Source organism: Nelusetta ayraudi, unplaced genomic scaffold (assembly GCF_046127955.1).
Source record: "Nelusetta ayraudi isolate G7.1 ecotype Tasmania unplaced genomic scaffold, CSIRO-AGI_Nayr_v1 ptg000002l, whole genome shotgun sequence".
Taxonomy (NCBI): Eukaryota; Metazoa; Chordata; class Actinopteri; order Tetraodontiformes; family Monacanthidae; genus Nelusetta; species Nelusetta ayraudi.
Genome location: NW_027466052.1, coordinates 9130506 through 9151435, shown reverse-complemented (window position 1 = coordinate 9151435; position 20930 = coordinate 9130506). Strand labels below are relative to the sequence as shown.

General features: G+C 43.6%; 1 protein-coding gene across 2 annotated transcripts in view; it reads left to right on the top strand.

Annotated features, from left to right (window-relative positions):
• sbf2 (SET binding factor 2) overlaps nt 1-20930 on the top strand; it is an 83395-nt gene that overhangs the window by 33306 nt on the left and 29159 nt on the right. For both annotated transcript variants that reach the window (XM_076022378.1, XM_076022369.1), the window contains exons 4-17: nt 1387-1521; nt 2253-2363; nt 3506-3611; nt 6687-6819; nt 7878-7986; nt 8202-8315; nt 8556-8633; nt 8791-8904; nt 9738-9866; nt 10534-10632; nt 10774-10978; nt 12022-12131; nt 12853-13002; nt 18837-18905. In XM_076022378.1, the coding sequence (XP_075878493.1) occupies nt 1387-1521; nt 2253-2363; nt 3506-3611; nt 6687-6819; nt 7878-7986; nt 8202-8315; nt 8556-8633; nt 8791-8904; nt 9738-9866; nt 10534-10632; nt 10774-10978; nt 12022-12131; nt 12853-13002; nt 18837-18905 (1662 nt within the window). The remainder of the gene's footprint in view (nt 1-1386; nt 1522-2252; nt 2364-3505; nt 3612-6686; nt 6820-7877; nt 7987-8201; nt 8316-8555; nt 8634-8790; nt 8905-9737; nt 9867-10533; nt 10633-10773; nt 10979-12021; nt 12132-12852; nt 13003-18836; nt 18906-20930) is intronic.

Sequence of the window (20930 nt, the reverse complement as noted above, 5' to 3'; positions counted from 1 at the left end):
GTCGCAGCCTGTTGATTATTATGCCGAGCCTATATTTGGCCTCATCTGCGCGTAATGTTCCTGCAAAACAAAAGCCTGCATTCCTGGATTCGGTTCACGGGTGCTGAAGAGCTCCTTGAAACGTGAGGTTGTTTGCGCAAGCTTCGCTCTCCAAACTGAACATCTTCATCTGGTCAGTCGGATTGCACTTAGAGCACAGGCAGGCGGGCAGGCGTGCGGAGGAATGTATTTTGTCTAATAATTGAACCAAATCCTAAGAATAATAGTGAGATGGGACTCCCATCTGAATGGGATATTTTGATCTCATATTCTTTTTAGTCCCGAGATGCTGAAGCACTCATGGCATGTTTTCACTGCCTGGAGAAAATATACCAGATTGTGATAAGAGCTTTTGCCAGGAATGAGGTTGATGTTTCCGTGTCCTAGTGATGCTCGTGGAAGCCTGATAGACGCAATTGAAACCAGGTTTAGGCTATTCTCCCTCAGCGAGCTCGTCATGAATTCCGGCAGAGATCAGCGATAATAATAGCAAAATGACCTTATTGTCAAATCAAAGATCTGAGTTTTGTCAATACCTCGTTGCTGCATGACCAAATATTAGGTCCCGTCTCCACATATGTGGGTATTTTTAAACAATTTCTTTTGGCCTCGGGTAAAAATAATCACTGTGCTAGCCAACGGTATGCTAAATACTCTCATGCACGTCCAACTCCATATGCAAGATGTCAAACTCGCGGCGAATCAAGAGGGGTTAACATTATTTCACCAACATTGAACAGGTCTCTATTTTCCATTTAGTTGTAAGGGTCCAAAGTTTTTAATAGTTCTTTGAGGGAGGCAAGGGAAGTTTAGCTCTCTAAGGAAATCAACTAATAGTTTTTCAACTTGTCTCCACATCTTCATTAGTCATGGTCACTTTAGATAATCTCGTGCTCATTCAGTGACCCTGGTGGTTTGTGCAGCTTTTGCTGAATGGGGACCGATTAGGAAAACAGATCAGAGGTCCAAACATGCATCGCTGCTGCATGTCTTCCCTCCGGTGAGACGAGATGCTTAAGAGCTGAAGCTATGTCGGAGTTATGAAGAATCAACATGATGCCCTTCAAGTGGGAACAGGGGAAATGAACATTAGCTGTGTGCTCATGGGACGGTTCATCAAACAGATTTTTAGCATGAATTATTTATACAATATTCAGTGTTATAGATGGTCAAAGTGCAGAATGCATTTAATATATGTAAATACAAAAAGATGAGTGCAGAAGATATCTGCAGCCCTCAACATTGAAAAGCAAAATTACTCTTGCATTTAATTTCACTTTTGATATAGTCCATGACACTGCCTTGAACTCCTGCAGCAAAAAATGTCTTCTATTTTCTCCGTTTCAGGGATCAAAGAACATCGAGGCCGATGGGGATGAAGATGAGGAGACTGAGGAGAACGGCCTGATCCAGCCAGCTCAAGTGTTTGCACCTAAAAGTCTTATTCTGGTGTCCAGGCTGGATTATCCTGAAATATTCCGGGTAATAATACACACATACGATTAAATCTTGACGTCTTTCAGGGGAAAAAAAAAAAATCCCTAAATTTTTGCCAGATCTCAGCTTTCATGCTGCAGCACCGAGATACTTTGATATGCCTTGTATGGGAAAATGGGCCAAAGTTTGTAGAAGCCTAATCGCACGCTTTAGTTAAGTAAACACTTGTAATCTCATTTGTTCAGTCAGTTGACCTTATGGATCAACACATGTGGTCAGCTTTGCTTTTTTTGATCCTGTGAGGGAGTTATTTGTATTTTTTCAGTATAACTTAGTGGACAAAGAAACCCATCAAAATTTGCTTTGGGTTTTACCACTATTCTGGGACATGTATCAGTTAAGTGTCAGTGCCCTTTGTTACATCATGAAGTGTTGTCTTTTTTTTTGAACTGTGTGGAAAGAAGTGAAGAATTTGGCTTAAGTTGGGCCTTTTGTGAGATGTGCATGTCGCACAAAATTACTGTCATGAGCTGCTGTCAATAAATGATGCACATTGTGGACTTGATGTCTATAGGTTTTTCTTTGCTTTTCTTACTTTGTTTTTGCTCCAAGTTAATAGGCCAGTTCTGATGTTTGCAGGTTACACCAGTGCAGCCTTCATGTCGACCATCTTAACTTGAGATGCCAGACTGAAGACATACATGATGTCGACCTGTCTCTCTTCTGCTGTTTGTACACGTGGAGTCTAACTTGAATTCCTCATTCTGTTCTTTCAGGGCTGCTTGGGTCTGGTCTACACTGTGTACATTGACAGCCTGAGCTTCCCTTTAGAAGGTCTTGTGGCCAACCTCTTCACATTCCACGTTCCAGTTGCCGGTGGGTCACAGGTAAGTACTGACCGCGGTGGCGTGCTGTAAGGTGCCTCTCACGTTTTCCTGACAAATCCTCACAAGACTTTCAGAGGTCTCACCTCAGTCATTCTCTTTTTTTTTTTCTTTTTTTTTTACATTTTAAATTATGACACAATGATTGTTTAACGAGATGATCGGCCAGGCCCAGTTGTGTTGCTTCTAAAATGATTTATGTCTGCTGCTCAGCCAATGTGGAGATGGTGCCAGAGATTGTTGTCCAGTGACAGGCGGTAATTTTCTAATGCATTCTCCACATTTTTCCCTCATTATGTTACTTGCAGCAAATACCTTTTTTCTTCTTTTCTTTGAAAAACAAAAGCGCAAAAGACCTTTAACGGTGAAAGTGTACATGTGAAAGCAATGCATGAAATCTAATGATAAAAGCTGATGGTTGAAAAGTGCCCCAGTCGCTGCATGTTTGTCACTGTGGACGAGAGTAAATCTGCAAAATCTTAATTAAAATTTAATTAAGTGTCAAACATGTGCGTTTAATCTACTGTAAAATTCTGTAAAACTTTGCCACAGGCAGAGATGCCTCTTGAAAAGTTGTTTCAGTTTGCCCTCAGGCACTGTCTCACACATCAAAACAGCAGCGAGGTCAACTTCAGAGTATTCGTTGTTACTTTTAATTGACTTATAACTCTCACTTTTTACTATTTTGACTGTTTCAACTCCAGTAACCAGGATTATGACTCACAAATCTGTCAAAAATCCCAAATGACGAGTATTGTAGCATTGTTTTCTCTCTTGCAAATGCGTACCTGCAAATCACACATTCTGGACAAATGCTTTTTAATGTGAAAACCTCTTGACAGGAACATAAATTATTCCTGTAGTGGCCAGTTATATTTGGAAGGACATGGAGGCAATAAAGAGCCGCCTCTATAACTAGAGAACTTATTCATATGACTGTGGCTTCTGTGTGGCCCATAATAGAAAGTGCCTCCTTTATTTGTCACCGCCACCATTCAGCACGCTGTAAATCTCGCTCGCTCCAGTGCTCAGCCCAGTAGACACGATGGCCATATTGATTTTTTTTTTTTTTTTTTTTTTATTTATTTATTTATTTTTTAAATGGTTGTTTCTATGAACTGGGGTGCTTCTGTTTGTGCCTACAGAAGCTGTTCAGCCTGGGAGCAGGAGACCGGCAGCTCATCCAGACGCCTCTCAACGACACGCTGCCCGTCACATGCAAAAGTGTAGCTCTGCTCTTCCAGCAGCTAGGTGGGTGTTTGCGCGGTAACAAATCAGTGGTCGTGACACATGAAGAGGCTTTTATGGAGTTGGAAGACGGTGATTTGCTAGTGACTCTCGCTGTATCAGTGATTTGCTAACATCCTGCCGTCACAAGAATTAACGGCCCACTTGTCGCTGCTCGTAATGCTCACAGAATTTCCCGTTGGGGCTTTTAAGAAGTTTAACATTAGCCAGCAACACTAAGAAAACATTTGTCTTAATCACATTGCTAAAGCTTCTTAATATGTGTGACATATTTCACATTCGTTCGGTTCTTATCCCCAGAAGGTTTATTGAGGCGCGTAGCCACTTTGCTGATCACGTGGACTTTAACAGTCTGGAAACCTTTGCAGTGCGCCTCTAAGGACTGGGAATTAATCTACACTTAAATGTGTCTGACGCAAAGTTTGCATTGGCTTTTGCCTCGTCCCATCAGCGTTTCTGTATTGCAGTCTCAGCACCAACGGCCATGTGACGCAGATGTAATGCAGACTCATACACACAAACAGGTTTTTGAAGATGTTGCTTATTATTCAAATATCTTTCTGTCACAACGTGTCATTTCGCAGCAAGGACCTGAGCGAACATGATTCCAAAGCTTGTCTTCATGAGACCTTCACATTTTCCATTTATTTTTAATGAATAAGACTTCTAGTGCATGTCTCTTTCTAATGAAAGGAAATATAACTCACCAAAAGCTTTCCCTACAAACTTGAATTTGGTCGCAGGAATGTGTTCCAGAACACGACATTCTCTTGTTTTTTTTTCTAACAAAGTCATAAATATGAGCACACCAAGTAATAACAACACGGTTCACATGTGACCAATGCCTTGTTAAAGCTATGCACTTGTGGTCAATCATATGCTCAAAACAAATTGATTGATGTAATAACAAGCTATTGCCCATCCGCCTCCGTAGCCTGTTTCCACCAGTCACAGTATTACGCAGAGGTGTTTCTTCTCACACGTATGCACAGCCAAAGTTGTTAAAATTGTGTAATTATTAACATTACAGGCATGTTGAGAGTTCTGAGAGTCTTGTTTTGCTGCAAGAGGCAGATCAGAGGGGTATATTACAGTAAGATGTTTAACCTGACTTTATGACCATATGCAGACTAAACAAATTTGATACAGCACATGAGGGTATTATTGTTGCTTGGGGGTTTTTGTAATTGTTTTAACAGCACTGTTCCCCAAAGCTGTACAAACTACTTCCTGTTGGGAACATCCATGATCGTTAACAAAAATGTGAATTACAGTTAGTAATTGTTATCACATTCAGGCTTTTCACTTTCAAAGTCGGACTTGAAAAAATCAGTCCATCCAAGATTATTATCCAACTGATACGTCTACAACCATTGTGGAAGGTCTAGAGGTTCAAGCGATTCAGCGACAAATCCTTAGAGAGCAGAGAGTGAAAGTGGCTTAGTTAGACTTTGCTCAAGTTAATGATTTCTCTCTCCTCGGCCGGGGAGGGGGGGTGGAATCAAATGTTCCATGTCATGTCAGCTGATCGGCCTCGCAGAAAGAACAAGTGCATTGTTTACAGGTACTGTACTACGGCTGCCGTCCTTATATGTCCATATCAGGACAGGTCAGTAGCAGCCGAGGCAGACATGTCCGTGCGCACAGGTCAGTTGAGTCATCAGAGAGGAATGTGCGTCACCCCGTAAAGGAAGTTCCCCCCCACCACCACCACCACCACCAACCCCCCTCGACTGCAGCGAGATAAAAACCGGCCGTCAGCGGCCGAGTGTTGTTTGTTGTCTTTGTCTGTCCTTGTTGTCTGGGGATGTTGCTGTCACCTATTTAAGGGTTCGGAACTCTGTTGTTTCCATAAGATAAGTAAACACCTGCATCTGAGGCTCTCTGACATGTGGAAGGCATAATAAAGCACCACTTTTAGGAGGGAGCTAAAACTGAGCTTTTTTCAGTTGCACATTATTTTGGCTTCTTAAAAGCAATTTCGCATTGCTAGTTGGTCGCTACGTCGCTACGGCAACCAACTGGCTCAAGGACTCCTCATAATCAGCTGCAATATTCCTTAAAAATAAATTTGTAAATGATGTTTTTTCTTCCAGTTTCACTTATCCTTTTCTTGTTTGAAATACAGACTGTAAACAGAGGGTTTAAATGGGATGTCTTCTAAAGGTCGAATATGTTTTTTGTTGTTGTTGTTTTGCTAATAAATTGCTTCTGACTGCTCAAGTGTGGAATGGAAAAATAAAAATTCATAAGCACATCCACTTTGACGCTCGCTTGACTTCCTGTTTACCAGTGAAGTGTCCAAGTCAGCTGACCAAACATCCAGAGCCAGCGCCCCCAGTGGCGCAGCGTGTGTCTGCTCTGTTCCTCCCTCTTTATCACTGCAGTGTGAGATGAATGGCTCTGTCTGTTTCTTGATGGGAAACAATAACAGGAACTGTAAACTTCCTGGTCTTCCTGATTGTCACTGCAGTATTTGAAATGTTATTCGTACTGTATGAGAGCATGTCACTTCCTTTTGTTTTCTTCAGGGATGAAGTGTTTTTAAATCTCAAAAAAACCAAACAACTTTTGGCCATGTTGTAAAATATGATGACGATGTAGTTCTTTGGCTGAATGAATGCTAACATACAATAATAGAAGAGCACTTTGTCTTGAATACCATTAATCGAACAAAGCAGGTTTTCCATGATTTTCAAAAATATTTAAATATATTGAATGTTAAAAATTTCATTTTATTCGAGAAGTAATACTAAAAACATAAGTGAGCAGATAAACAGAACAAAATATTTGTTCCATGAAAAGTGCAGCAGGTCACACAGGGAGAAAACAGTGTTTTCCATCAAGATTTATTGTCTGAAGACATTTCAGAATTCTTTTTCTTTAAGAAACCAGCGGAATTTTTGAATTTTGTCTCTTGTAGTCAAACAAGCAGATTCCCAGATGAACATTTGCGTGATCTGTTACCACATTGTTTTGATGAATGATTAGCAGCCATGTGACCGTCTCATTCCTGCAAATACCCCATTAACATTTTTTTTTTTTTTTTTTTTTTTTTTGTTCTTTTCCAATTACCAGGAATCCAAAATGTTCTCAGCCTCTTCTGCGCCGTCCTAACAGAGCACAAGGTTCTGTTCCACTCTACCAGTTACCAGAGGCTCGGGGAGGCATGTCGAGCCCTGGAAGCCCTCATGTTCCCACTTAAGTACAGGTAAGTGTGTGTTTGACTTCGTGGTGCAACAGAATCTGGTGACTTTCCACCAGCGATCCTGCCAGGTGTCACAGCTTTGGTGGCTTTGAGTCGTGATTCACACGGTGAATTGTTGTTTTCAGTTCTGGAAACGGGGTTATCACCTGGATTGGAATGCTGTATTACATCACTGCTTAAATGTTATCTAAAAATTTCCAACCATCAAAATTTTTGTTTTGGAAAAAAAATTCAACTCAAAATGAGTTTTTCTAATTAGTAGAGAAAGGAACTTCTTACATCACTTCAAACAAATGTTTGTTTTGTTTTCATGCTCTTAATAACAAGCATTTGTATTTAGATAAAGAGGCCTATTACTTGTGGGGTGGCAACTACATGTTGTTACCATGTTTCCATAGTAGCCTAGAATATGGGGCAAGATGCATGGAGGTGTATGGTTTTCCTCTGACATCACAGCTGGTATGAAGTAGATGTGAGATCATTTGGGGCAACGTGGTAAATCTGTAAACACCCCAAATCAGGCCCACACAGTTCACAGTTACAGCACAAACTGCACTGGCTTGCAACTGCCTTGACCGGTGGCGCTCCTCATGTTTGGTGTGAAGTACTTTAAAAGTAACTTTATAAGTCTAGTTTTGCAAGATGCTGACGCAGAAGTAGAAATTATACACTAGATAAAATCAGGCTAGAGGTCTTGTAGACTTACGAAATACAAAGCTTTCACTGTCATGATTAAAGCAAAGCTCCTTTGCTGTTTGATAATCACTGTGAAAGTCTCCTCTCAAACTGTGATATTTAAATGTTATTCATGCCCTCACTGACCTTTTTTTTGTTAATCGTTACTCGTTGATGGATTTTGAAGTAAAAAGTTGTTTTCAAGGTTAATAATTGCAAAAACATTCCTAAAGGCTTCAAACTTTCTTTGAAGAGATTCCACAATCAGATGCAATCAAGATAATGAGCCGTGGAAGAAAACAAGCTCTTTGAAGATGCAGTCATGCACTTGCTCATCCTTGCCTGCTTCTCTAATATCAATTCTGCTCACTGTGTGTAATGTGCAGCTACCCGTACATCCCTATTCTGCCCTCACGGCTGCTGGAGGTGTTGAGTTCGCCCACTCCCTTCATCATCGGCGTGCACTCCATGTTTCAGAGTGAGATTCAGGATCTGGTGAGTGCCGGCGTGTCTCCTTCTTTTGCGTGCAGAGGACATGAGGTCATGAATTTGCAGAGTGCAAATTGATCCTGCAAATTGATGTACGTGATCATCCATTTTGATGCTTCGGAACATGATGCGTCATCCCCTGGAGGGTGCAGTTGTTCCTGCAGCAACAGCTGACCTGTCAATGTTTTGTTTTTGTTTCTGTCTATTTGCCTGTTCGTCAGTTGGACGTCATAATCGCCGACCTGGACGGAGGAACGATAAAGATTCCAGAATGCATCCACTTGTCCGTGCTCCCCGAGCCTGTGTTGCACCAAATCCAGGCTGCCCTGTCCGTGGTAAACACCGGCACTTGCACGCAGTGCAAAAATAGAATTAACAATACATGGAATCCCGCATCTGTTTGTCTAAAAAAATGCACATAAGGTTTCCATTAAAAAAAGAATCTCTTCATTGCCCCAGAATCTTCAAGGAACTGCCTGTAAAACTGATCTTTCACATAAAAAGTGACACTTAAAAAGAAAAGTCTTTATTATCGTCGGCCTCGAGCTAAAAGTGTCTCTCTCTCTTTTTCTAAGGTTCTGCACCCCGACCTGGAGATAGCAGACAACGCATTCCCTCCACCGCGCACTGCTCCCTCCAATCTTAAGTTGCTGGTAAGTCAGCGCAGGCTTTCCCATGCACACCAGGTATTTGTGATCCCCAGGCAGTCTCCACTCACGTGAGGTGGATGTGACTTTGCCGGACTGGCGCACAAAAGAAAGGACAAAATGAGAGCGTAATAACCTTTCCCCACACGTGTGTTCACTCCAGGACAAGGAGGTGAGGGCCGTCTTTCTCAGGCTGTTTGCGCAACTCTTCCAGGGCTACAGATCTTGCCTGCAGCTCATCCGCATCCATTCTGAACCAGTTATTCACTTTCACAAGGTAATACACAAACATCGTGCTGCAAAAGCAAACAAACGGAACAAAACCTTTTCCCCTTGATGTGGACGTTAGCCTCGTTTCCTGGTGCCTGTTTGGTCGCCGCCGTGTCTTTTTAATCGTGGAAGAATGTTTCTCGCCGCCGTCCAGCACCGGCGAGAGTAGAATTGCATGTGAGGCCTGGACAGATAAACCTGTCAGGGGTGCACCGAGTGCACGCTCGTGAGTGTGCCTGTTGTTTTAGATGTGTTGTGGAGGCTCCGTGACTCTGCCGTGATGCTATCCTCGTGTTTACGCAAGCTCCGGACACAATCCGGTAACCTTGGGCAAAGCCCGGCACTGGGCCATATGAAACGCATTAGTTTTACATTTTTGTTTTGTGCCGGGGATTTTGTTTGTTCGTGTCTGTGGTGTCTCCGTGGTAACCTCTCGGCACATCAGCCTCCCGTACCCCACATGGATCACATTATAAACAAACGCGATGCTTATTCGCCTGGAAATACTGAGTTGGGGAGGCTTTACTGAGCTGTTTCATCTCCCCTGCCCACAAGCACGAATCACAATGCGTGAAGTTAATTAAGTTCATTTATATGCAGTCATTTATAAGAAGATTTATCCCAACTTTTTGTCCCGAGCAATAAAAGATTTTGATGTCAGGCCCCTCACTGAGATGTGTTTCTTTTTTTTTCTTTTTTTTTTAATCTTGTCGTCTTATTCTAAAAAATGCTCTGTGATGAAGTTGCGTGTTTTTCATTCCGCGGTATGTCCATATGAACAACATTACATTGCTCCCATCTGTGAGGGCTTCTAACTGCTGTGATTTTGAAATTCTCCAGACTGCCTTCCTGGGCCAGCGAGGCCTCTTTGAGAACGATTTTCTGACCAAGGTTTTGGATGGCATGGCCTTTGCTGGCTTTGTCTCGGAGAGAGGTCCACCTTACCGCGCCTGTGATCTCTTTGACGAGGTACTGTACTGGAATGCACCACTTCAGGATGAACTTTGGAACACTTTGAAGTTCTTGTATGATGCGGCTTTCACTTTGCCAGTGTGACCTAGAAGAAAGAACAGTCAAATATTATGTCATTTTGCTTGAACCACATCCCAGTAGGTATGTACTAAAACAGCAGTCTGGGATGTTTGGGATGTCACAAAGTGTACCGATACCACTCCCAGCTTAATGACCATACCCCCAGCCAGTCATTTGTTCCATAGTTTTGTCTCCTACCAAACAAGCGTCACATAGTCAAAGCAGAAAGTTTTGTTTTGTTTTTTTTGTTTTTAATAATTAATCAAATACGACTGTCATTCTGAGCTTGAACAGGCACATTTTTATATATATTTAGATTTATTTATTTTTTACTAGTAAATCTAGTAAATCTTATTTCTAATATAATAGTAAATATTTCCCTGACAGCCTGTGCTGCAGGACGTCTGGTTATCATCTTGTGTTCTCCTTGATGGGTTGCCATTTAAACATGGAGTGACAGTATTATTGTGGCTGTTTTGGTTTGTGGTGTGTGTGTGTGTGTGTGTGTGTGTGCGTGTGTGTGTGTGTGTGTGTGTGTGTGTGTGTGTGTGTGTGTGTGTGTGTGTGTGTGTGTGTGTGTGTGTGTGTGTGTGTGTGTGTCTAGCTGGTGGCCTTAGACGTTGACAGCTTTAAGGAAGAGGAGATGATCCCCGCCAAGCTGCAGAAGCGCATCCGGGAACTGTCTGAACAGCTGTACAGAAATGTGAGACTTTGAACTGATTACCACACGCTCGCATCTGCTGTCTCCCTGGACGCCGCTCAACATGGAACCGCCATACTAAAAGCTCCTCCTGCTGTGTGTCCCGTTCTGAACACTTCTGATCTCTTGCCTGTGTTGCGACAGGAGAACCCGAACCCCCACATGGCTTTCCAGAAGGTGCCTCGGCCGTCAGAGGGGTCCCACCTGCGGGTGCACCAGGTACCTTTCCCCCTGCTGGACGATGAAAAGGTGGAGAAGATGATAGAGGAGGGCGTGGCCAAACTCAGCAGCACGCCCGTAGCCACACGACTGGAGAAGAAATTCGTCGTTCCCGCCGGTCCACCTGTCGGTACGGCCTGATCTCCATTGTGCATAACCAGTGTGAAATGCAGCCCATGATGTCGACCGGTTGTCAGTTTGGGATGTCTGGTCGACTTGGAGCAGAAATTCAAGTCGTCATGAACAGTTTCAAACGCTGGCTTAGGCAGGAAAAGGCAGAATTTGTTGTTCTTTTTCTGTTCAGCCACAGTAAGGCGGAGCAGAGGGAACTTGGTAATGCAACTCCTGTTGTAAAGTGAATCTAGCTGATGGATGAATGAAGCTGAGTAGCAAAAGTTCTGGAACTTGTAAATACTCCAGCAATTTATAACTCAATTGAGCAGAAGCCTGTTGCTGCTGTTAAAATATGAGAGAGTGCAGCTACTAAACAGCTTTGGCACTGTTTTACACACAACGCACATGCAAAGTTGATCAGTTATTCAGTAAATTTTAGCACGTCGCAAATACAAAATCACGTGCCACCAAAATGCGTGTACGTGAATTCCCCCCCGCAATCTGCATTCTCTGCCTCCACCGCTTTCTTTTTTTTTTTTGCAATTGATTCTTAATGTATTGCAACACGTTTCAGCAGCTGTCCTTGAATGCATAAACACTCAGCGGCGTGCACGTGCTGTCCAATGATAACAGTTGGGTCAAAACGTCTCACACTGGTTTTTCCTGAACATTGAAAAGTGACTTCATTGCACTCAAATGGCCTCCGCAGTCGCCAGACCTCGATCCTTTCCAGTACCTTTGGGATGAGGTTGAACGGGAGGCGAACATCTTAGATTGCAGCTGCGTGATTCCGTCATGTCAAAATGGACCAAAGTCTCTCAGCACCTCGATTCAAATCGAAACCACTAAAAATAAAGACGGTGCTGAAAGCCGAAGCGCGTCCAAACGAATACCGGCAAGATGACCGCAAGAAGGTGTACGTCGGTGTGATTCATATCTTACCATGGAGCAGGACTACGTTATCTGCCAACTTCTATTCACAAAATACATCTGAAGCATGAAAAAGTACTTTTTACGCAACGCTGACTTCCTCTGTTCTCTCGCTCTCCCCCGCCTCAGTGTCCATTACGGGGAAGAGCGGCTCCGTCTTCAACAGCGCTCGGCGGCTGGAGGTGGTCCGCACTTGTATCTCCTTCATCTTCGACAACAAGACCCTGGAGACGGAAAAGGTGATGTACTGCGTCTGTCATCCAAGGAGTCGATTCACCTTGACGAGTCGGTGTAGTTCCGTTGGGGGGGCAGGGGGGCAGTGTCTCGCTTCGCTTTCATCATGCCTGCAACGCCTCATTGGCACACGCGTAGGACACGGCGGAACAGAAATAGCTCCGCTCTGTAATTTAACCCCATTAGACCTCGTGCTCATATTTATAAGCCACGTACGCGTCTCTTGCCTTTGCCTCCAGGAGCACTTGCACTGTACAGAGATGTTCGCAGGGTGTTTCTTTTTTCCCTTTGTTTGTGGCCAGATTTGTGCAAAGGGCAAAGGTCAACATTCTCCCCGTATGGATCCATTGTGTGTCAGATGGAATGTTTGCTTGTAATTCTTTATATATCCCACTGGCTTCATATAGGCGTTATACACTGGGAGCCTGCGCGGCTGTGCTCGTTCGTGTAAGAATGCAGGGTTTTGATCTTCTAACCCCCCCATGTGCCTGTAAATTCTTGGCCTCTAAATCAAGCCAAAGTAGCTGGAAGCGGTGCATTGCGCCACAGTGTGAAGTCGAGCAGTGAACTGATAACAAAATTAAATTAGGGACTCCTTTTTTTTTTTTGTTATCAGTGTTAGCACAGACACCGCATTCTTCAAAGTCCTGAAATAGAGTCTGCAAGTCTGCGTTAACGTTACTCAGCTCGTAAAGAGTTTGTCATATTTCTCCCTCCCCTCGGCAGACGTTGCCAGCTGCTCTCCGCGCACTCAAAGGTAAAGCAGCTCGCCAGTGTCTCACCGATGAGCTCAGCCTCCATGTTCAGCAGAACCGAGCCATACTGGACCATCAGCAGTTCGACTACATCATTCGCATGATTAATTGCGCCCTGCAGGTGAGTCACGCCCCCTGACGTCCAAGACGTTGCCCTATTTGCACAACAAATAGGGCAAGCATTAAGCAGACTCTTATGTAGGTTTTTTTCCACAAATTCTTCAGATTATGATTTGTTTACAAAACATAGCAGTAATTTCTATAATCAAGAGGATTGTTCATGGGTCTTAAGGAGGGGAAAGGAACAAATATTGACCGGGTCCTAGTTCTTAACTTTTAAAATATTACAAGCTCTGGGCTCAAATCCCCCAAAAAATAAATAATAACAGATAATAAAAAGATTGATTTAAAAATTCCTGGAGGAGACCAAAGAAAACGCCCAACATTTCCACTACAACCAGTCTCCATCCCCTTACGTAATGCAACACTAGCCGGAATTGCATCATGAATCTGGAACTGCGGTGTGGTGTTTGTGATCAATAAAGTTGCTCTGCTGAAAAAAAGGTTGAAGCATGAAATCAGTTGATATTCTCAACATTCGTCCCTTCTCTGACTTTTTCAATTCTTAGGGTTGTTTTGTTAAACCTCACCTGGCTCTTAAGTCCCCATAGTGCAGTCAGTTGTTTATCAGGTGCAGTGCGTCTGTCCCCGCCTGGTGCCTTCATGGCTCGGCTACTTGTCAAAGTGAGTAAGTAATGTGTTTTTGTGCAGCTCATAAAGATTCAGCGAGGCTTCGCTCAACCGGAGCAGCTGGCGCTTTATTGGTGGTTCCTCATGTTTTACTGGCCAGAATCAAGCCCTTACAGGGATTTTAATAATTTTATGCACTCCGTACAGAGTGCAGCTTTTATTGAGTGACTTAAGATTCCAGTCATTCTTCTTCTCCCACCCATAAATGATAAAAAGACAATTTATCCCCTCCTATCTGCCCAGCAGAGGGACGTGTAAGGTCATTTGACATGCTTTTCGCTTCACACTAATGCAGTGAGTCAAAATGAAATGCAGCTTTGACAACTGGAGCCAATATAATGTCTGCAAAGGCATTAATATATTTTTTTTCTTTTTTTAACAGAAAGGGAGTGCAGTGCAGCTTCAGCGTTAGATGCTTGTTGGTTCCTTTTTTTCTGCCTGCATTCCTATATGAGCCAAAAGATGAGCTGGCAAATACCTCTGTCTCTCCTCCACAACTGGCACAACTGGGTCGCTCAGATTTCAACAGCAAAACCCATGCTGCCAGTTGAGTCAACAACATTTTCAATCGTTTCAGCAGCTTTGATTGGCCAGGCGGCTTTTTTCTTTAATGCAACATCACCTTGTCACCTTTCATTTTGACTTGCAGGTTTTGCCTCTTTATTCCAAATGGTCTCTGTGGGCTCTCTAGCGGATGCATTAGTGAGATAAATCCAAAGGACTCTGGAAAAAGGAAATGTTTCCTTTCAAAAATAGAAAAAGACTCAATGTTTTTTTTTGTTTCAAATAAGCACAGGAAAATGAAATGGAGGGTGAACTCATTTTATTTGATTGTTTTTAATGTGTGCTAGGAGACCCACTTGTGTTCTTGATTTTAAATTGCCCTGGTCAGATCGTTTGTTTGGCTATTAATTTTAATTTTATGACCAGTGATTACATTCGGCTTGAAATGCTGCCCACTCTGTAAACGACCCTACCACTCTAGTGTGTGTGTGTGTGTGTGTGTGTGTGTGTGTGTGTGTGTGTGTGTGTGTGTGTGTGTGTGTGTGTGTGTGTGTGTGTGTGCGTGCGTGCCGGACTGAGCCTGCTTGTCTGCGCTCAGCAATCTGCGCCAGCCACGCCAAAGTGACTTTTGCCGTGAAAAATGTTGATCCCTTCGCAACGACAGCGTGTTGCCTCGTTACGATGGGGGCTCCGCTGGCCGATGTGGCACATAGATGTGCGATTACATCACCACCGTGAGGCCACTGACGGCACTTGCGCCTTAACTTGGTGACAGCGCTGTTGTCTGGTTGCAATCAGTCTCCCTTTAAGAGTTCGCAGGGGAGCGCAGCTGGAGGAAGTGATGTGTAGCATAAAATTCTGTAGGTTATATAAAGGCAGAGGTCAGCACATTCGAATCAGGTGGACCTCCGTCCTGCCGGCGCTATTTTTTTTTTTTTCTTTTACATTTTTCTTGTAGTACATAAACCAGCGTCAAAACTCATTCTGGAACGAGTTAACCTTGAATCGAGTTTACTGGGATGCATTTTTTCCTGTTTAAACATCTGTTCTAATCCTTATCTTCGCTCTTTGGCTGCCGTGAATCACACACAACCAACCCAAATTAAGGCATCTGAGTCAATTGCCCTCCTATTTGCTTGCATGTGTGTGTGTGTGTGTGTGTGTGTGTGTGTGTGTGTGTGTGTGTGTGTGTGTGTACGTGTTTGCGTTAGCTTTGTAAAGTAAACATTGCACAAGCCATGGGGGGGAATGAATCCTGCTGTGGATGTATCCTGGCATCCCAACCATTTCCTGTCTGATAGATTATGAGCCCTCTGCGCTCGGCTCTCTCATGGCCCAGGGCCCCACCATGGTTCTTAAAAACACACTCTCAATGGCAGTTTACTGTGAGAGGAGGATCAGGGCAAGGGGTCCATGGGGGGTAGCCTCAATGGAAGGGGACTCCTTGAGTTCAGCGCGCTCCCGGAGCCCAAGGGCCGGTGTGGATGAGTGCGCTGAAGTTCAGTCCGAGGCCTTTTTCATCCGACTGTCCTGTCCGAGCCGCCAGTGGAAATGCTGCAGCAGCGACAACTCTGTGCCCTTAGTCCCCCCCCCTCAACCTCACATGGAGCACAAAGGCTGCATGCTGGCTTTTAATCACTTTTAACATATCCTGCATTCATTGAAAAGATGACCTCATAACATTGCTACCATTTGTCAGATCATAAATTAGCCTCTTGCTGTGAGAACATGTCCCCCGTCTGCCTCGGCTGCCTTAATGGGCTGCTATTTTTTTTTTTGCTTTGTCCGTTTATTTTTTGCGTCAGACGGTCGCTGGGAATCTGCGCCGCGTATCATTCCCATGTTGACGCGGCCGACTCTGCAGGATGGCTCGCAATTTAGCCAGGTGAGCGTGTGCATTAATCAGACCTCACGCTGCCATCATCGGGCCACCCCATGTCATGAATTCCTCTTCCTATTAATGATTCCCAGCACAGGGAAAAATAAAGGCCCCTAACTGAGAACGTTTTCCGTTAAGGGGGATGCGGAAGCCTGAAATACGTGTCAGCACACAGCTTTCCTGGAAAGTGCTTCTGCCCCGTCCTCCCCCTCTTTCCTGCAGAACACAACGGGACGAGCTCATTGGTCACGTCCTGCTGCCACGCGCAGAATGGCAGCTGTGGTCGTGTAAAACGTGCACTAGCATCAGTGCTTTTTATGTATGTCGCAAATCAGTTAGGTCGTTGCAACACTCACTGTGCTTGTCCCATATCACATGTCAGAGCCCTGGACTCATTACTCAACCAGTCACGCTGGTGTTTTTTTAACTTTCTTCTCTGGTTACACCAATCTTATGCTTTAATTGCACACTATTATTCATTTTTTTTCCCATATTGTCGTTGACGTAAAAACTTTTCTAAAACATCACATCACATCACTCAGTTGATTCTTGCGTTTTATTATCATGTGCCACAAACATAGCTGATGGAGGTACAGCTGAAGTGCAGGACAGACTTGTTCTTCCTGGATAATGGAGTGTATGTGGTGTAGGTACAGACCCTGATCATTGGACATTTCACTCTAAAGTTTCACTTGCAAGCTCTCAACAAGGACCTGCAGTACTGTGCAGCCTTAGTGCTCATGCATGTTAACTGATGACCCACTTCATCACACATCTCTCTTATACCAGCTGCAATGTCAGGGTGAAACCACCAAACCCCGATCTGATCTATGGACTGGATTACTGTATTTTCATGGTGCACCTGCTTTTTATAGATGCACCAATGCTTGTGGTAATTGTATGAAATCACAACAGCCACTGGAAACATACTCCACAACCTTGCCTTCATCGTGTTCTCTGCAGCTTCTTGCGTATCTGGGACCTGCGGCAAATGTCTCCACTTATCTCCCCCGTTCAGTTGACCTCCAGTTATTTTTGGTCGTCACTCAGCCTTTCTGTCTGCACGCAGGAGATTGAGGCTGAAGGTTTGGAGGAGATAAGAAGTGTGACTTAAACAACCCTGATATTGTGGGTTTTGCTCTTGTAATGAAGTCTTTGCCATCCGCAGCGTGACTGTTGTCTTTCAGCAGCAAAGAAAGCAGCAGCTGAGATTCCTTTCAATCCAAAGACCTCGGCAGACTTTGCTGTTTTTGTCCGAGCGATGTTGCTTTGTTAATTATTTGCACCTTTCTGTCTGTGCATTTCCACTTGTTGTTCTGTCTCGACCAGAGTCCAGGAAACTCCTGTGACCCGCAGCGTTGTTAAGGATGCCTGTAAACAATGCTCCAAGTGGGACCGTTTTATTGCTGCACGAATAACTGCAAAGAAAAACATTAGTGAGAAATAAAACTGAAACTATGCCGCTGTCTTCACGGGGGGTGCAGGCTTTTTAAGTGTCGCTGTGAAACTTGTGTTTCACATTTGCTACCCCCCCTCCACCCCCCAACACATTCTTGAGTGTTTTCAGTAACAGGCTGAGAGAGGCCCCAATTAAAGGCCATTATCAGACAGAGTGGCATTCTTCCTCATATCTCTCTTGCCAAAATTAAAGACTTTGACGGTGTGGTGTATAGTTTAGAAAGACTGAGTCACAAACCTGAATGTAAGAGAGATAGAGAGAGAGAGAGTTGCAGGTGGGGGGGTCTAGTTCCTGGGGATTAGGAGCCAAAACGGTCTTGGTGGTGCCCGGTCTGCAGGTAGGCAGGTTTCCTCCGGCCATTTACTGTCAAACAAATAAAGTCCCCAAAAGCTTACCATAGATGAGGACCAATTTCCTGTGAATTAAGAGCTTTTGAGTCCAACTAGCCTCTTTTCTCCTGTTCCCCTTTTCCCATCGTTCTCTGTGATCTGTGCAAGGAAAGCCTGTTAAGGACCCCCGGGTCCCCTGCTCTGAGCCTCCTAGTGTTCTCCTCATCTTGATGCCATTGTCTTAAGAGCACCATCAAGAGCTGCCCATTTGACCTCTAATTGTCTGACAGAAAAGAACACACTGGTGTGTAAATGTCAAAGGAAGAGCATTAGTAGCTACTCTGACTCATTTAGGAAACAAGCTATAAAAAAAAATTTAAAAAAGGAGGATTGAGTTTGTGTTTTGGCTATTTCTCCTTGCCTGAGAAATGGACACAGCTTTTTTTACGGGCAAAACCGCTTGATTTTCATGCTGTGCTTAGTAATTTGTTTCAGGGAAACTCAAAGGGCAGTCTGGTTCAAGAATGCAAAACAGAAAATTACCAATAAATTGAACGCCAGGGCGCTCTAAGTTTTTCCTTTTCCTTTTTTTCTTTTTCCAAACGCATTATATAAGGCTATTGAAAGCATATGTCCAAATAGTCGAGTGGATTTGGCCAAATGTGTGTTTTTTTTCAGCATCACGATGAGGATTGAGCAGGACACTTCATCATGATGTAACTGGAAGTTACGTTTAATGAGGATTTGTGCACGTTCTGGACCTAACAACCGCTGTCACTTTCACAGGACGTATCCACAAATTTCCACCCTTCAGGCAGCATGTGGATGGTTCACTGATAGATTCAGGTGTGCCGTTACAAAAGTGTCCTTCTTTTGCTGTCTGCTCGCCCAGATTTTCTCTCTTATCCTATACTGGGTGACCTCTCTGCTGGAGACTCGCGCTTCAGTGAAAAGAGGTGTTGGCGCAGCCGTTAGACATGGTTCCCGCTGTGTCCTGCCCTCCGCTCACTTGTCCCCTGTTGTTTGACCCGCAGGACTGCTCCAGCTCAGAGGAGTACACCGTGGCGACCGCCCTGCTGCCCCTGTCTACAGCATTTTACAGGGTAAGAATATCACTTTATAAGGAGTTTGCCTGTTTTTCCAAAAAAATGTATCCGGTCAAGCTGGCATTGTACCATAACAGCCACAATAATAAAACATGTGGCTGTTGTGTGTGTGATTTTAAAAGTGCTATCCAAGTAAAGGTAATATTATAGCCTTGCATTAAAATTTGGTTGGGCATCCATATGATCCGGCTCAGTTTTTTGTGTTGGAAAACGTCCAAATGAATTCCAACAATCTGGATATTTTATTTTTTTATTTTTTTTACTGACATGTGCTCTTGTCACAATACAGATCATACGCTTAAATCAGTTAGTAAGAGGGCATCGACTGGATTTAGATACATATGTAGTAACTGGTTAAAGCAGGGATCAATTCGAAAAAAATAAAACAAGAAAGAATTTATTGAATGACAGCTGTGCCCAATTGTCCAATATTAGATTTCCGGCAAAGTGACACGTTTTTCACATAAGTAGTATTAGCAATATTAAACTGTTTGCTTTGTTGTAAATAATATAGATTGGAACGGCCGGTCTGACGGCAATTATTGAACCCAAACGTTATTTTGGTAAAACTTCTCGCTTGGTTGGAAGTTTTAGCCATCAACACAAAATGTTTTTTAAAAGTTTATTTATAGTCTTTGTGCAACAATGGTATTATGGGTCCCAGTTAGCCAGGTGAAATTAATTTGCGCACAACTTTTGTCTGCCGCAATAAACGACTGAAAAAGTTGTAAGCAGAGAAAAGCCGGAGACAGGGTAGCTTTCTTGCAGCGTTAACCTTTGCTGGACTTGGCATGTACGTGTAGCAACAGGCCTCGTCTACATCATCAGCACTGTCATCGTTCAGGGCAACCGTATCCCCACGGTTTGCTTGTTGCCGTGGAGACAGACACAACTGTCCACATTGGCTCTGCACCCATGCCCTATACTGTTGGGGTGGCCTGGGACACGACCCTCTCTCCAAATCCACATGACTCATCCAGTTCTCATGCCACAGACTGATGCAACTCTCCTGATCAAGCCTTATGCGGGTGGCCTTTCTTCTGCTTCACCTCAAGCCACTATTTTGAAAAAAATAAGAAATATGAAATATTAAATGTCAACGTTCTGTAGCCAAGTGCATTCTTTAAAAACCATGTCAGAAAAATATACCACAGCAAAGCAGATTTCTGGTTCATGCTTATTATCATCTTGTCACAAACATTACCCGGTGGAAGTATTTGAAGAGCTCTTTTGGCACTGACAGCTAATTGGAATCTAGTTTAAAAAAAAAATAAAAAATAAAAAATAAAAAACTCAAACACTGAGGATTTGTCCTTTCTGCGTCCAGATTATTGGAATTGTCAATGTGCTTAACTTGCACCTCAACCACAATGCAAAAAAAAAAAAGAAAGATTTAAAAAGTGAGGTCAGCCGCGAACCAGCCAAATGTTGCTGTAATCTTTGTTTTTGTGGTGCAAGGCTTTGAGAAGTTTTGGTAATGAAGAATTTCAGCAGCTGTCATCACTGGTGTGGATCGAGAGGCATGTGTGGTCCAAATATCCCATTATTGACCAACCACACGCACATTAGTCTCCATTTGCTGATAAGGTTTGTTACAAAATGTCGACCCCACAGGGGTCGCTCGCCTTAGAACAATATGTGCTGCAGCATACATAGGCTCATCACCTCAAACAGCAGGTAGTTGTTTTCACTGGCCTTCGAAAACATCCCCCCATGTACCATCTCATCTTTCAAACACTCCTCACCGTTTCCCGGCACTCCTATAGGAACGCAAAACTTACATAAGTGCTTCCGTGAGGCCGCCAGCATGGCGTCCTCACCATTACTTATGGATGACAGTTGATAGATGTTCCACTACCAGGTGTGAATTTTCTTAAACGGTAAGTTATCAACTCGTGCCTTAACTTGGACATCTTTTGTCCAACTGTCGGCGAAACCTCGACAATCTCTTTGGCTCAAAGATTTTCCAAACAGATACAGTAAGTGTGCTCCTCTCAATGGAGCCTTGTGGTGCAAATGGTG